Source organism: Prionailurus viverrinus, chromosome B1 (assembly GCF_022837055.1).
Source record: "Prionailurus viverrinus isolate Anna chromosome B1, UM_Priviv_1.0, whole genome shotgun sequence".
Classification (NCBI taxonomy): Eukaryota; Metazoa; Chordata; class Mammalia; order Carnivora; family Felidae; genus Prionailurus; species Prionailurus viverrinus.
Window position 1 is genome coordinate 150,498,839 of NC_062564.1, and position 15,020 is coordinate 150,513,858.

The window sequence follows — 15,020 nt, forward strand, 5'->3', positions numbered from 1 at the left end:
GCTGGATTCAATTGGTTAAAATTTTGCTGAGAATTTTGCATCTAAATTCATGACAGATATTAGTGTGCTTTCTTTTCTTATCTAGTTCCAGTATTAGGATAATACTGGCTATATCAAATAAATTAGGAAATGTTCTCATTTCTTATAGTTTCTAGAAGGAATTGTGTAAAAGTGGTGTTAATTCTTAGAATGTTTTGCCAAAATCTCCAGTGAAGCCATCTGGGCCTAAGGATTCTTTTCTAATCTTTTATTACAAATTCAGTTTCTTTAACAGTAGGACTGTTCAGGTTATCCATACCATCTTTGATGAATTTTAGTAGTTTATGGTTTTCAAGGAATTCATCCTTTTCTTTTAAATTATCAAACTTATGAATGTAAGGTTGTTCAAAGTATTCCTTAATTAACTTATAAGGGCTGCAGGCTCTTTTGTGATAGCCCCTCATTTAATTGCTGATATTGGTGATTTTTGTCTTCTTTATTTTTATCTTTATCAATCTTCTAGAAGCTTATCAATTCGATTGATTTTTTTCTTACAACCACTGTTTTTTGTTTCAATGATTTTTTTATATTATTCTTCTGTTTTAACTCTTGATTGAAATTCTGATCTTGATTGATTTTTTTTCTTCACTATTTCCTTCTTCTACCTTACTTTAGGCCTACTTTGCTCTTCTTTTTCTAGTTTTTTTGAGTTAGGAACTCAGAGTGTTGATTTGAGATTATTTCTCTTTTCTAGCATAAGCATTTAGTACTGTAACTTTCCTCTCTGTAATGCTTTATCTGCATCCCACGATACTTAGTATGTTGTATTTTCATATTCCCTCAGTTCTATGTAATGTTTTTATTTTCTTTGGGACTTCTTGGACCATATTACTTAGTAGTCTGCTGTTTAATCCCGTGTTTGGAGATTTTCTCATTGCCTTTCTGTTATTGGTTTCTAATTTGACCCCACCATGAACAGAGAACATAATCTGATCTCAATTCTTTTAATATGCAGAAGATTATGACACTGGATATGGTCCAGTTTAATGAATATTCCATGGCTGCTTGCAAGGAATGTGCCTTCTGTTATTGCTGAATGGAGTTTTTTATAAATGTCAATTAGGTCTTGTTGTTGATGTTGTTTAATTCCATATCCTTGCTGATTTTCTGGCTAGTAATCCTGTCAATTGTTGATATTAGAGGATGGTGAAGCCCCAACTATAATTGTGAATTTGTCTATTCCTTCTTTCAGCTCTTTTGGTTATTGCTTGATGTATTTTGAAGCTCTGCTATTTGTAAACACACAAAGTTGTTACATATTCTTTGTAAATTGATCCTTTTATCATTATGTAATGTCCCTCTATGTCCCCAGTAGTTTTTCTCTTCTCTGAAGTCCACTTTATCTGAAATTAATAAAGCCACTACTGGTTTTTTTTGGATTCATATTTGTGTGATATATCTTTTTTCAACCTTTTATTTTCAATTTAGATATTTCCGTGTAAAAAGAAAATAGTTGAGCCATTTCTTAATTATACTCTGCCATTCTCTTTTAATTGATGTATTTAAACTATTTACACATTAAAGTAATTATTGATACGTTAGAGCTTAAGTCTCTCATTTTATTATAAATGCTTTCTATTTGTGCTGTGCCTTATATCTCTGTTGCTTGTTTTCTCCCTCCCTGTGGGTAACATCAATATTTTTTTAGAGTTCCATTTGATTATTTGTAATGTTTTTAAGTTTATCACTATGTATAATTGTCCTAGTGGTTGCTTTATGTATTAATATGCACACATGTAACTAGCCACAACCTACTGATGTCAACATTTCAAATGAAATATAAAAACTTTACCTCCATGTGGCCTGTGCCCTCCCCATTTTTTAGATATATTTTTCTTAAGTATTTCTTCTGTATACATTCAGCACATGAGATGGTGTCACATCTTTTACTTTGGCCATAAAATATGCTTAAAGAAACCCATGAAGTGAAAAACAGTGTATTATGTTTATTTCTGTGTTTACACATTCTGTTTCTTCCTTTCCTTTCTGAAGGTGCTAGCCTTCTTCTATTATCAGTTGCTTTTTGTTTGGAAAGCTTCCTTTAGCCCTTTTCCAAGAGTAGGTCTGTTAGAAACAAATTCTTTTAATTTCTATTTATCCTAGAATACCTTCATCTCCTCTTCATTTCTAAATACAGTTTCAGCGGATATAGGATTCGTGGTTAATAGTTTTTTTTCTTTCAGAGCTTGAAAAATGCTATGCCACTTTCTTTTGTCTTCCACGGTTTCAAATGAGAAAACTGCTGTTATTTGAATTGGTGTTACTTTATAGGTAATATATCATTTTTCTGTTTTTAAGAATTTTTCATTGTCTTTAGTTTTTAGTAACTTAATTATAATGGATCTTGGTGTGGACTTGAGTCTATCCTATTTGCGATTTTCTCACCTTCTTGAATCTGCAGATCTCTGTCTTTAGCCAAATTTGAGAAGTCTTCAACCATTGTTTCCTTCAATCCTTTTTCAGTCTCACACTCTTTTTCTTCTCCTTAGGGAACTCTGATAATAGGAATGTTAAATCTTTTGTTATCATCCCACAAATCTCAGATGTTTTCTTGATTTTTTTTCAGTCTCTTTTCTCTCTGTTCTTCTGAGTAAACACTATTTAATTTAATTCAAGTTTACTGACTCTATCCCCCAGGTCCACTCTCCATTATTAAGACCACCCAGCAGGGTTAATAACAATAATAATTAATAATAAATATAATAATATGAATATTATTGTAAATAATATTTACATATTATATAATATTATATATAAATATAATAGTATAAGTATAATAATAATTATTACTTATACTTTTCAGTCCTATAATTTTGCAATTGGTTTTTGTAACTTCTATTTCTTCGCTCAGATTTTCCATTTCTTCACTTGTTTCAAAAGAATTTGTAATTGACTGCTGAATTATTTTTCTGGCATCTGCTTTAAAATCCATATCAGATACTTCCAACTTCTTATTCATCTCAGTATTGGTATTTGTTGATATTCTTTTCTCATGCAGAGTGTGGTTTTCCTGGGTTTCAGTATGGCAAGTAACTTGTTTGTATTCTGAACATTTTAGTTTATGTTAGGAGACTCTTGATCCTATTTAATTCTTTTATTTTGGCAGAGAGCCAACTTGTTTAGGTTTGGAGTATAGATTCTCACCAACTTTTGTGGTTTCAATAACAACTTAGTTTGCAGAGTCCTTGCAGTATTTATTCTAGTCTTCTGGAACATCCTCTCAATTCCTGCTGCCAGCAACATATATGGGAATAAAACAGCCTTCTCTCAGCTGCCTTGTATCCCTTGGCCATCCTCTCCGTGTAGGGGTGTGGTGGGCTTGAACCTACTTATGTCACAGGGGAGATAAAGGTTGATGCTGTCCCTGTGGGTGTCAGTCTGCAAGCTGGTGCCCTGATTGGGAAGTGGGGTTTGGGATGGTCAAGGGCTTATTACTGTCACTGCTGCTAGTAAAATAGATAGCCAGCCCTGTGTTGTGAAACAGGAGATTTGGGCTCCTCACTAGGCCTCTGTTGTGCTTCTTCTTTCCCAGTATTTGGACGGAGAGAGCAGACTTTTCTTAGGATTTTTTTGTCTATGCCTATGGATGGTTTCAGATTGCAGGCCTTTCTTGGTCCCCAGTTCAAATGTAGGTGAGATGAAAACAAAACTAGGAAGCTCATCACACTGTCCTTCAATACTGTAGTCTCTAGCCATTTTTCCTTCCTCCTTCCAGCTTTAAGAGTTATTTTACCGTTATCTGCTAGATGATTTTCAGGATATTTAGTTGTATTTAGTTATAGGAGAAGGGCTGAGAAAAGGAAGTCTACAGTCTTGTTCCAAAAGTGGAGCTATTCAACTTTTGTCCTGCAGGTGGAGCACATCTGCTGGGTAACGTTCACCTAGGAGATTTCATGTCTTCTCTGAAGTCCCTCAGTAGTTGCCGCAGATAGAAATAAGCCCAGACTAGTTACTCATGAATTGACCATAATTCCACTCCTCTCATTGTTCCATTCCTACAGAAGGTGACACTAGACTATAATTGACCTTACCAGTGAAATGGTTGTAGAACAAGCTTTATACCTGAAGAAGTATTTAAATTATGTCCTTAATACTTTTGCCTCATACTGCTATTGGGAGGATATAAGCAATGTTTGTCATACTCCCTAGTAGATAGGACTCAGTAAATTACTAGTTATCATAACTGCTCATTATTCATTTAGCAAGTATTTATTAAGAACCTATTTGTGCCAGGAAATTACCTCTCCTCATAGAACACTGTAATTGGAATAAGAAAGACAATGGCCCACTAAAAAATAAGTAAACAAAAGTTATATCAAATAATTTGAATTTTCATATTCAATAAAGAGAATAGAGAATGGGAGGTTGTTTTGATTTGTCATGGAAAGCCTGTCTGAGGAGAAGACTTTAAGTTAATTTCTGATGGCAATAGGGAACCAACCATAAAAATGGCAGGGGACAACTAGAATAAAGACTGTATGAACACCTTGGCACAGCCAAGAAACAGAACAGCCAGGGTAACCACTGAGTTATGGCTAAAAGCAAGAACAGTTCAACATGACAACAAAGACGTAAATAGGGACCATGTCATGCAGATCCAGGTAGGAAGTTGCAGTTATAAAGATCAGGGAAGCCACTAGAGAATTATTAGCAAAACTAATTCAAAGGGATTTATTCTAATAAACAGTAATAAACATAAGCTTAGTTCCCTGCTGATGAACTCAATCTGAGTTTAGAGTCTGAAAGATGCATTAATATTTCAGGCTTACCAGAACTCCACACTAGTTTTCAACTTAACAAAACTGTGGATCTGGATTATTCATTATATTATCTGGCATGAGGAACAATTCATATAATTTCAGGGAGCAGTCACTGATCATGATTTCTTCTATTTTACTTTATGATAAAATGACTAACATATTTTGAGGATTCATTAGTACACTGGTGGACCTTTATTCTACTGGGAGCGTCTGTGGAGATGTCAGGCATCTAAGATGCTTTGAGTGCCTTTACCATATCACTAATGTGTGAATGAGGACAGAAGGAAATGGTGCCCACCATATAACAGTACACATGTAAAAGTAGTCCTAGACCCTCTTCTGTTTGACTTGCATTTTAATAAATTACTATGGCTAAATTAATTAGATGTAGCCTTCCTTCAAGAAAAATAATATCCTTCTCTATGCAGATGATTTTAAAATCATAACCCAGGATTTTCCCAGAGTCCATAAAGAGTTAGAAGAAGGGTTTAATTTATACCCAGGTCTCTTCTTCTGGTGGGATTTCATTTTATTGCCTTAAAATTAAAGAATGTCCTGACTAACTCAGCTCATCCCAACCAGAAATATTCATGTCATGTAGGCATAGTATTTCCAAATTATAATTGTTCTACTGCTGAGAAATCATCTTGCTTTTTCCAGATATGAATGAAGCACAAGCAGAGCACATTCTGAACAGCTGTAAGTTCGAGAATATCCCTGTGATGTTTGTAAATCAAATGCTAAAATTCAAAATACCGCTAGAGTTTCTCTATCCCCAGGTTTACTATTTCCCAAAAGTATGAAATATCTCTGAATGGATACATGATTTAACACTCTGTAAGAGGAAAAATTATTATTAATAATAATTGGCCATGCCTATATGGGCTCCTTGGAAATAACTTACTATTCCTCACAGAATGTTTCCCTGATAACTTATTTTAACAATTCCCTATCATTTTATTGTATTTATTCTTATTTGGCTCACTTTGTTAAAGTAGAAAATTTTGCTTAGAATTAAATAACACCCATTAATTTTAATATGTGAATTTTGATACAGTTGGGTAATGGCTATAATATTAGACAGGTATTTTAAATGTACCAGTGGTATTTTTCTGCAATAAGTAGTAAACATTGTGCACTCAAAATTGTCAACGATCATGAAGTAAACTGTTGCACATAAGAAAATGACCTAGTAAGATATGAAAAAACAAACTTTAAACTGAAATTGCTTTAAATGCACTAGGGAGGATATTAAATAGTTTATTTTTTAAGTTAATCATTTTTCAATTTGAATGATCATTATTCTATACATAATTTTGATTAATTTTTTGAAGGCAAGACAAATTTATAACTGTTTCCATCTTTATGTGCTAAACATGCCTTGACATGTTTAAAACACTGTTTATAAATAACCATCTTATAGCTACACTTGTTGAGAGCACAGCATAATGATAGAGAAGTTGAATCTCTATAATGTACAGCTAATGCTAATGTAACATTGTGTGTCAACTAAAATGAAACAATAAAATAAAATAAAATAAAAACAAAACAAAACAAAACTATCTTATTTCCTTCTGACAGGTTGTGGTAGAGGGAGAGAGTTTCCATCCATGGAACGAATTGCTGAAGGTTATCCTGCAAAAAGAGCTGATTGGCCATGGCAAGCCAGCCTGCAAATGGACGGCATCCATTTCTGTGGCGCGTCTTTGATCAGTGAGGAGTGGCTCCTGACTGCTGCTCACTGCTTTGACATGTAAGTCCTCAGTCTATACCAGCAGGATGACCAATTTCACCTTCTTTTCTTACCTTCATCTCTCATAATTCTCAAAAATTTTTCATTCTTTTATGAGCATCTTAGGCCTCCCACTGGAACTCAACATTGTGAAGCAGGCTTAGGAAGAAATGACAGTTACTAAAGAATAGTAGAAAAATTAGAGAATCTTCAGCTGCAACTGGAAATATATTCCCCAGCAATCCTAATTTAACTAAGAACAAGACAACACTTCAAAAGTTAAGCACACTCACCAGTTTTCCTAAGATATATTGTGGATTTTTTAACTCTGCTAATAGTACCCTGATGCACAAATTTACATCAAATTATCCCACATGAATGTCTTTAGTCCTGCACTTTAATTATATCTTTTTTGAAGATGTAACATATGGGATACATGGAGATAATAATGAGATACAGTAAATCTAGTGAAATTCATATCAAGTGGGAAAATATTCTGAGTAAAATGTTAACTAAAAATAAAGGATGACAAAACAATCAATATATAAAGTGTGCCTCCAAGTTGACACCTCTCCCTCTCCTTCTCCCTCCCTTCTCCCTTTCTTTCTCTCTCAATAGCTATACATACATTTATATTACTGCATGCATATGGGGGTATATATGTGCATGGATGTGTACATATATGGGCACATAAGTCTAATTTTTTATTTATTTATAGGCTTTTCAACTACTCTGTATTTCTTTTATAATCAAAACTAGCAACAATATTTTGTTTCCTTTAGAAAATACTCCCCCTCAAGGGGAGTAAGCTACCTTAGAATGGGGAGGCGGGGTGGATTTGTATCACCTAAATGAAGCAGAGCAATCCTGGGGGAGATACCTCAAGTAGAGTGGGAAGACCCCAATCAACTATCACCTTAAACAATTTTCTTTTCACTTTTTTCTTTTTTTTAATTTATTTTTTAAATTTGCATCCAAGTTAGTTAGTATATAGTGCAACAATGATTTCAGCAGTAGATTCCTTCACCTTAAACAATTTTCCCTTCTACCACCTCTATGTCCTATGCTTATTCGGAGTCTTGGGCAACTTTATATCAGAAATGAACCAACTGTAATACTTTTAATCTGTGATCAGTTACAAAAACCCCAAACTCTGGATGGCTAGTTTTGGAACAACTCTCAGCCCTCCTCTGATGAGAAGAAAGATACAATCAATTATCATTCACAACAACTATGCTACCCATAAGCATGATGACGACATTGCTGTGGTGAAGCTTTCCACCCCCGTCCTCTTTTCCAATGATGTGGGCAGAGTCTGTCTCCCAGATGATACTTTTGAAGTCTTGCCTCAGAGTCCAGTGTTTGTCACTGGATGGGGAGCATTAAAAGCTAATGGTGAGTATCTCAGTAAAAAGAACTAAGCAAAAAATGCAAAGCTGTCTTCCATTTGAATGGAGATATAAAATAAGATACAAAATCAAAATATTGAATGTAAGAGATGAAATCAAGATGTCCCATGAAAAATATCACAAAACAACAAACAAAAAAACCAGATATGGTGACTTATGGAAACTTTGGCTATTACTGTTAGACAGTATCTATGTTTAATGCTTTCTTTATGGGCTATTTTGGTTATAATTTTACAGCTAGTTATAACTTCCTTTTCAAAAATTATTAAGGCATATTTTTTCATATCATTTACTTCTTTGTTGCTGTCTCTTTTTTGTATTAAAAATTTTTAATGTTTATTTATTTTTGAAAGAGAGAGACAGAGACAGAGAGATAGAGCATGAGCAGGGAAGGGCCAGAGAGAGAGGGAGATGCAGAATCCAAAGCAGACGCCAGGCTTGGAGCTGACAGCACAGAGCCCAAGCACAGGGCACAGGGCTTGAACCCACAAACTGTAAGATCATGGCCTGAACCAAAGTTAGACGCTTAACCAACTGAGCCACCCAGGAGCCCCATGTTGCTGCTGTCTTTTATATGTAGAGATTCTGCCATGGCTGCATGAATCTTAAAGTATGTGATTTGTGAGCAGTAATAACGATAAATTTCTGTAATGTGTCATACAACTAAACAAAAACAGACTTAAGCAAATTTTTTAAGTAAACAATTTAAATGTCACGCCTGATGCTAACTATTAAATGGGACCCCTCTGATCCATGTATCTATGGAGCAGGTTTTAAGCCTCAGGATTTATACAGTTCAAAAGTACATTTTACTACATTTAATAATACACAATACACTGCAAAGATAGATCTTCAGATCTTGATAGGAGTCTCTGTTTCTACCTTTCTTAGGTGAGCAATTTACATATAGTTTAAGCAGCCTTTGAATTTCTGATTCTTATTCCAGTCTCTTGTTAAAAAGTTATAGTCTTATTTATGTACTTGCTCCAAAGATAGCTTTTATGTACTAAGTCTCTGTCACTTCATTTTTATAGAAATCTGCTTCCCTTCAATATGAACTCCAAAATTCTGATGTTGGGTCCAGGTTGCTATACTGTCATTATAATCTGAGAGTTCTTTTCCTCATCTTGGGGGATCTGCCTGTTCTATAGGCAATGGTGATGAGAACAAAGGGGAATCAAATCCTTTGGGATTAGAAGGCCACTATACTGACTAGGGTAGAAATGGAAAGCATCTACCACTAGGGCAATACCACTACACTTCCTCTAGACCCTAATTAAACTTAACACCACCCCCTCCCAGAGTAGTAGTTTGGGAGTGATTTGGGACTTCATCATGAATCATTCAATGCCCAATAGTGTGTAGATTACTAAACTTTGATCTATCTACTCTAACAAGTTGTATACTTTCCAGAAATAATGTTATAAATTTGTAAGACGTCAGTCTAAAGTTAAGCATTAAATATTTGATTATGGTTTTCTCTGTATTTTGAAACTGAGACAAGGACTAAGGTTTTCTTCTCTTACTTCCCCCAATTTTTCCAATTATATCTAATTAGAAATCTTGTTACCAGACAGCTTGTAAAATAGAAACTTTCTATTCTGGATGGTTTCTTCCTTGAATAGTTGACAATGTAAAATAGCTTGTTATATTGTTAAGCACTTGAATTGATTTTTTAAAAGTTGAGATTAAGGAATTATAAGCACTTGAAGTTTAAAACTAGGCATCCTAGGCCAATTAACATAACATATAAAAGTAGGCACACAGAAATTATAAATAGTTTAAATACAGTTGATTAAAACCTAGGAATACCTATAAATTTTAAATGTCAATTAGAGAGGACAAAAGAGATAGTATTGAATATTGCTGAAGCATCTATACAAATAGTTTAGCCTATTCTAAAAATCTGTATAAAGAATAGATAGTGAGCAGATTCTTTCACTAGGACCATTTCAAAGAGAATCAGAAATGAAGAGAAAATGGTCATATAATGACCCTCCAGTGCTTAAAAATGGTGAAGAAATGCACCAGATCCTAGATAATCTTTAATGACTATAAAAGATTTAGGCTTAGTTTTTCAGCAAGACAGTTAACGCTAGGTAAGTGAATTTACTAGGCCTAATACAGAGAATTAGATTTATTTACAGTTAGTGACAAAATCCCTAGAAACCTATATCTTCTCTTATAAAAGCTCTAGCACTCACTAGCCATCTTTGACATTGAAGTGCAGCTTAGTACCATGAGGGTTTTAAATACATAATTTCATACTCTACAATCCACTCCAATAGCTTCCATTGGCTGAAATCTAAATGTGGGACAAAGCACTATCATTATTGGTTACATTAATTATTTTTTTAAGTTTACTTATTTATTTTAAGAGAGAGAGAGAGAGAGAGAGAGAGAGAGATGGAGCACAAGTGGGAGAGGGACAGATAGAGAAGAAGAGAGAGAATCCCAAGCAGGCTCCTCACTGACAGTGTTAGCCAGATGCAGGGTTCGAACTCATGAACCATGAGATCATGCCCTGAGCTGAGATCAAGAGTCAAACACTTAACCAGCTGAGCAACCCAGGCACCCTGACATTAATTATTTTTTAACCCTTACAACAGACATGTGAGATAGGTATCATTTACTCCTTTTAGCGAGTATACTGATGCTTAGTGAGATTAAATAACTTGCCCAAGGCTAAATAGCACATAAATTGTGCAGTATTCAAACTCACATGTGCTACTGCTAAGCCTAGAGTCTTTAGCACAGAATTCGTTGGTCAAATTGACAGCACTGCCCTCCTTCCTCCTTTTAATTGTCTTTGAACCTTTTGTAAACAGTGCATCCATCTTTATATGAAGGACTAATACAGTCTTTAAAATAAAAGCTGCTCAGGGGTAATGAGAAGAATACAATGACTAAAACAGTACAATACACAATTAAAAGCACTTTTCATATAACAACAAATCAATGAATGTGTGGATCATTAGTAAAACAAGATTTAAATCTTATCTTGGTATTGGTTACTGACCCTGGAATTAGTTGTGGACAGCCATTTGAGCTATTATCAAAGTAGATATGGTCTTTCTGATGAAGCAGTAGGGTTCCATTTATTCAGTATTAAAATTACTTTCTGATCGTACAACCTCACTCTATACTGCTCTTCCTGAAAGATTTTCAATTCCCATTATAGCTGTGTTTTTTAAAGTGATGTGGCAGATTTCCAGGTAAGGTAAGGTAAACTATCACAGATTTTCCCAGGTGGTGAAAAATGCCCTGGGTTTAAATGTGATGTTATCCTCCATTTAGCTATGTGATCAGAGCAAGACTCATAACCAGGTAAGCTTTGGTTTTCTCATCTGAAAAAGAGAATATTCATATCTACTTTTGTTGGTTGTTGCAAGGATTAAATAAGATAGTGGAAGTAAATGTGCCAAGAATGGTACCTAGCACCTAGAAGGCACGCAAGAAATATAACTTGAACCTGAGCACTGTCATCGAGCTCAGAGTCCTACAACTTTAAGACATATATCTTATCACCAGTACATCCTTTATAAAACACAACAATTAACTATCATAAGCAACAATGTGAAAATTCTTCATCTATTAATTATTTTCTTCTTTAGGTCCTTTTCCCAATACTCTGCGACAAGTTGAAGTAGAGATCATAAGTAATGATGTATGTAATCAAGTTCACGTATATGGTGGTGCTGTATCATCAGGAATGATATGTGCTGGATTCTTGACAGGAAAGCGAGATGCCTGTGAGGTAAGAATAGGCTCAAATCCACAAAAATGAGTGTGTTGAATGGAGGTGGCCTCACTGACTAGAGACCGATGTCACTTCATACAACTATAAAATTAAGTTGACGAGGAGGGAAGAGAGTGTAAAAAGAGGGAATGGGAGAACCTTAAGAAATACTCCTCATTTAACACCCTCGTATTGTCCAGAACCATATGTAAAAAAGGACCATCAGTTGCAAATTAGTACTTTGATTAGAGAAAAAGACTGGAAGCAGATAGTAGAAACCAAGAAGCCACACAATCATTGCTTCAAGTCTCAATGATAACCAATTAGGTGTCTGACCCCTACTACTTGTAAGGCACTACGGAATGGAGTCTGAAGATCCCTCCATGGCCAGAGCCATCATCCCACCAGCGCTTAACCCTTTTGACCATTAGCAGTCTACATTCATATAGAATCACACCATTTAGGAAGAGAATACATTTATCAACACTTATTCATATTAAAGTGTTGCCTCACAAATTATATCTAAAAACTAAATAAATAGCATTTCACTAAACCATACAAAACCTTAGGATTAAACATTTAAGGAGAATATCAATTTTAAAGTCAGGCTACTTAAAAGATTAAAAATAAGTAACTAAAATAATGAAGTTTTAACTTGGGTCCAATAGTTTAGCAATTCTTAAAAGATTAGGAAATGTTTTGAGAATTTGACACATATGAGTGCTTTACTTAAATGCAAAGGGCCCACTATTGATCTGCCACTACCTGGCTATAATGTGATATACTAAATATTCATTCACTTATTCATTCCATTTGTTTTGTATATTGCAAGGTAATGTGGCAATTACTGAAGGAAATATAAACATTTAAAAAAAAAGTCTACACTGAATCCACAATGAATTTACAATCTAGTAATATAGCAAACAAGTAACGAAAAGAACAAAAACATAGGATTTGGCTACATATTCTGAATATAAGATCTCCTTCCACTCACTTTCCTTCCTGAGGAGAAGCAAAAACAAGGTGGTCCACAACACACCCGGATAACATGACTTTTGAGCAGAAACATAAATCTACGTAAAAGATGTTCTCTTTCCATTGGTCCATGTTCCCATACTTCCTTCGCCAGCAGCAAAGTAAAATACTAAGGACCTAAATTAGGATGTGGTCTTACAGGAAAAGAGCTGAGAAGCATTGCTTTTAGTAACCAGAGTTTTCACACTCTGTCCACTGAGCCCTAAAGGCTACATGGAAAGAGAAGGGAAGGGAGCTGAGAGCCAAAACTCTAGGATCCCAGGCCTGCTTCAAATGGGATCATTTGTCTTATAAAATAAGTCTATAATGGGCTTCCATATAGGTTTATTGCTAAAAGATAAATTTAAAAATCATCTGTCTAAACCTTGGGTTAAAGATATCAGGGAAGTCCTCAGGATTCACACACTTCAAACCAGTTCACTAGGGCTAGGGATTAAACCTTAGTTTGGAAATAAAAGTCTGTCAGTGATAATAGTACATATTTGCCTGGAGTGACCTTTGCATACCCTTCTCTTCACACACCTATTGCTGCACAACAATATAGCATCCAGGACACCTTCCTATCAATTGGTATGAATGGAACAAGGTGCAATTCAAATATGGGGTGCCTGGGTGGCTGCTCAGTCAGTTAAGCCTCTGACTTTGGCTCATATCATGATCTCACGGTTTGTGAGTTCGAGCCCTGCATCAGGCTCTGTGCTGACAGCTTAGAGCCTGGAGACTGCTTCAGATTCTGTGTCTTCTTCTTTCTCTGTCTTTCCACTGCTCGCTCTCTCTCTCTCTCTCGCTCTCTCAAAAAGAAATATTTTAAAAAGTTAAAAAAAACCACAAATTCATAGCAAGTGACTATATCTAGCTAACAGAAGAGGCTTCATGGAGGTGACATATAGTTGAGCCTTGAGTTCATCACTTATGTAACTATTATTGTATGCCTGGACTCAGGTTCAGTTTGTGCTCCCTGTTTAGATAGAGCAAAACTAAAAACTATACAAGGGTAAAACTGAAATATTAGCTTTATTCACACTATTCCAGATGAAGATATTAACACAGATAAGTAGAAGTAGTAAGATAAAAACAGGTAATAAGCAATAAATTCAATCGTTATATTAATAACAATGGTAAGTAAAAACAGAATTCATTTTATATGCTTTTGTTTATTTTATTTTTTAAATTTTTTAATGTTTTTATTTTATACGTGAGAGAGAGGGAGAGCATGAGCAGAGGAGGGGCAGAGAGAGAGGGAGACACGGAATCCAAAAGAAGCTCCAGGCTCTGAGCTGTCAGCACAGAGCCCGACACGGGGCTCGAACCCACAAACCATGAGATCATGACCTGAGCTGAAGCCAGACACTTAACCTACTGAGCCACCCAGGCACCCCTACATACTTTTATTTAAAATATTAATTTAATAGTCATTCACAGGCTCATAAGCTTTCATTTGTTACTCCCCTTTATTTATTGCATTGACAATGTACATTTCTTCTTCTACAGGGTGATTCTGGAGGACCTCTGGTTATAGCACATGATAGAAACTGGTATCTTATTGGGATAGTAAGCTGGGGAATAGACTGTGGAAAAGAAAACAAGCCTGGACTTTACACCAAAGTGACTTGCTATCGGGACTGGATTAAATCTAAAACCAACATCTAATGCAACAATCACCTGTACATCCAAAATGTTAATGTGGTCGCTAGCAAATTGTTTTGCTAGAATGTGTTGCTATGTATATTGTCATCGAGTTCAAGATGCAAATAAGCATGAACGGACAACATTCCCCTTAAACATGAGGAAAGCAGACTTTGTTATACATCATCTGAAATGTTTTGCTAACCTGAACATACAAGATATCAACTCCACAATGATCTTCCATTGCTGCTAAGTGTCTCCCATGATCTCCTTGCTCATTTTTCTGTTCCTACTCATTTAAAATGAGAACAATCCAGTTTAATCAGACAAGTACCAATTGGCTAAGCATTCTCTATTTTTTCTTCCCCGACAGGGCACACTGCCGTTCCCTGACTCTACAGTTTTCATGTTCCTCACCAAATAATCTTCATTAAGAATCTGTAGGTTCACTGTACTAGACAAATCAAGGTAATTAGTTCTGGCCAATGTGAACACAAATGATGGAGGGGCACTAGGCATGAAACTGGGACTTAAGAGATGGCCCTCCTATCAGCCCTTTCCCATTTGCCCTCACATGCACATTCACCTCTCTCTGAGACTTGAAAAACATTGATGTGACAGTGTATATTTTAAACTCTAAACAACTACCTAATATTTGCTTTGGAACAATAAATAAACCT

At 35.2% G+C, this 15,020-nt stretch overlaps 1 protein-coding gene across 1 annotated transcript in view; it reads left to right on the forward strand.

Annotated features, from left to right (window-relative positions):
- The window catches only part of LOC125164877 (transmembrane protease serine 11G-like), a 29,845-nt gene extending 15,481 nt beyond the window's left edge, over positions 1–14,364 (forward strand). Inside the window, exons 6-10 of the mRNA XM_047857614.1 lie at positions 5,460–5,498; positions 6,381–6,552; positions 7,667–7,926; positions 11,555–11,697; positions 14,206–14,364. Of these exons, the coding sequence (XP_047713570.1) occupies positions 5,460–5,498; positions 6,381–6,552; positions 7,667–7,926; positions 11,555–11,697; positions 14,206–14,364 (773 nt within the window). The remainder of the gene's footprint in view (positions 1–5,459; positions 5,499–6,380; positions 6,553–7,666; positions 7,927–11,554; positions 11,698–14,205) is intronic.
- The last annotated feature ends 656 nt before the right edge of the window (positions 14,365–15,020 follow it).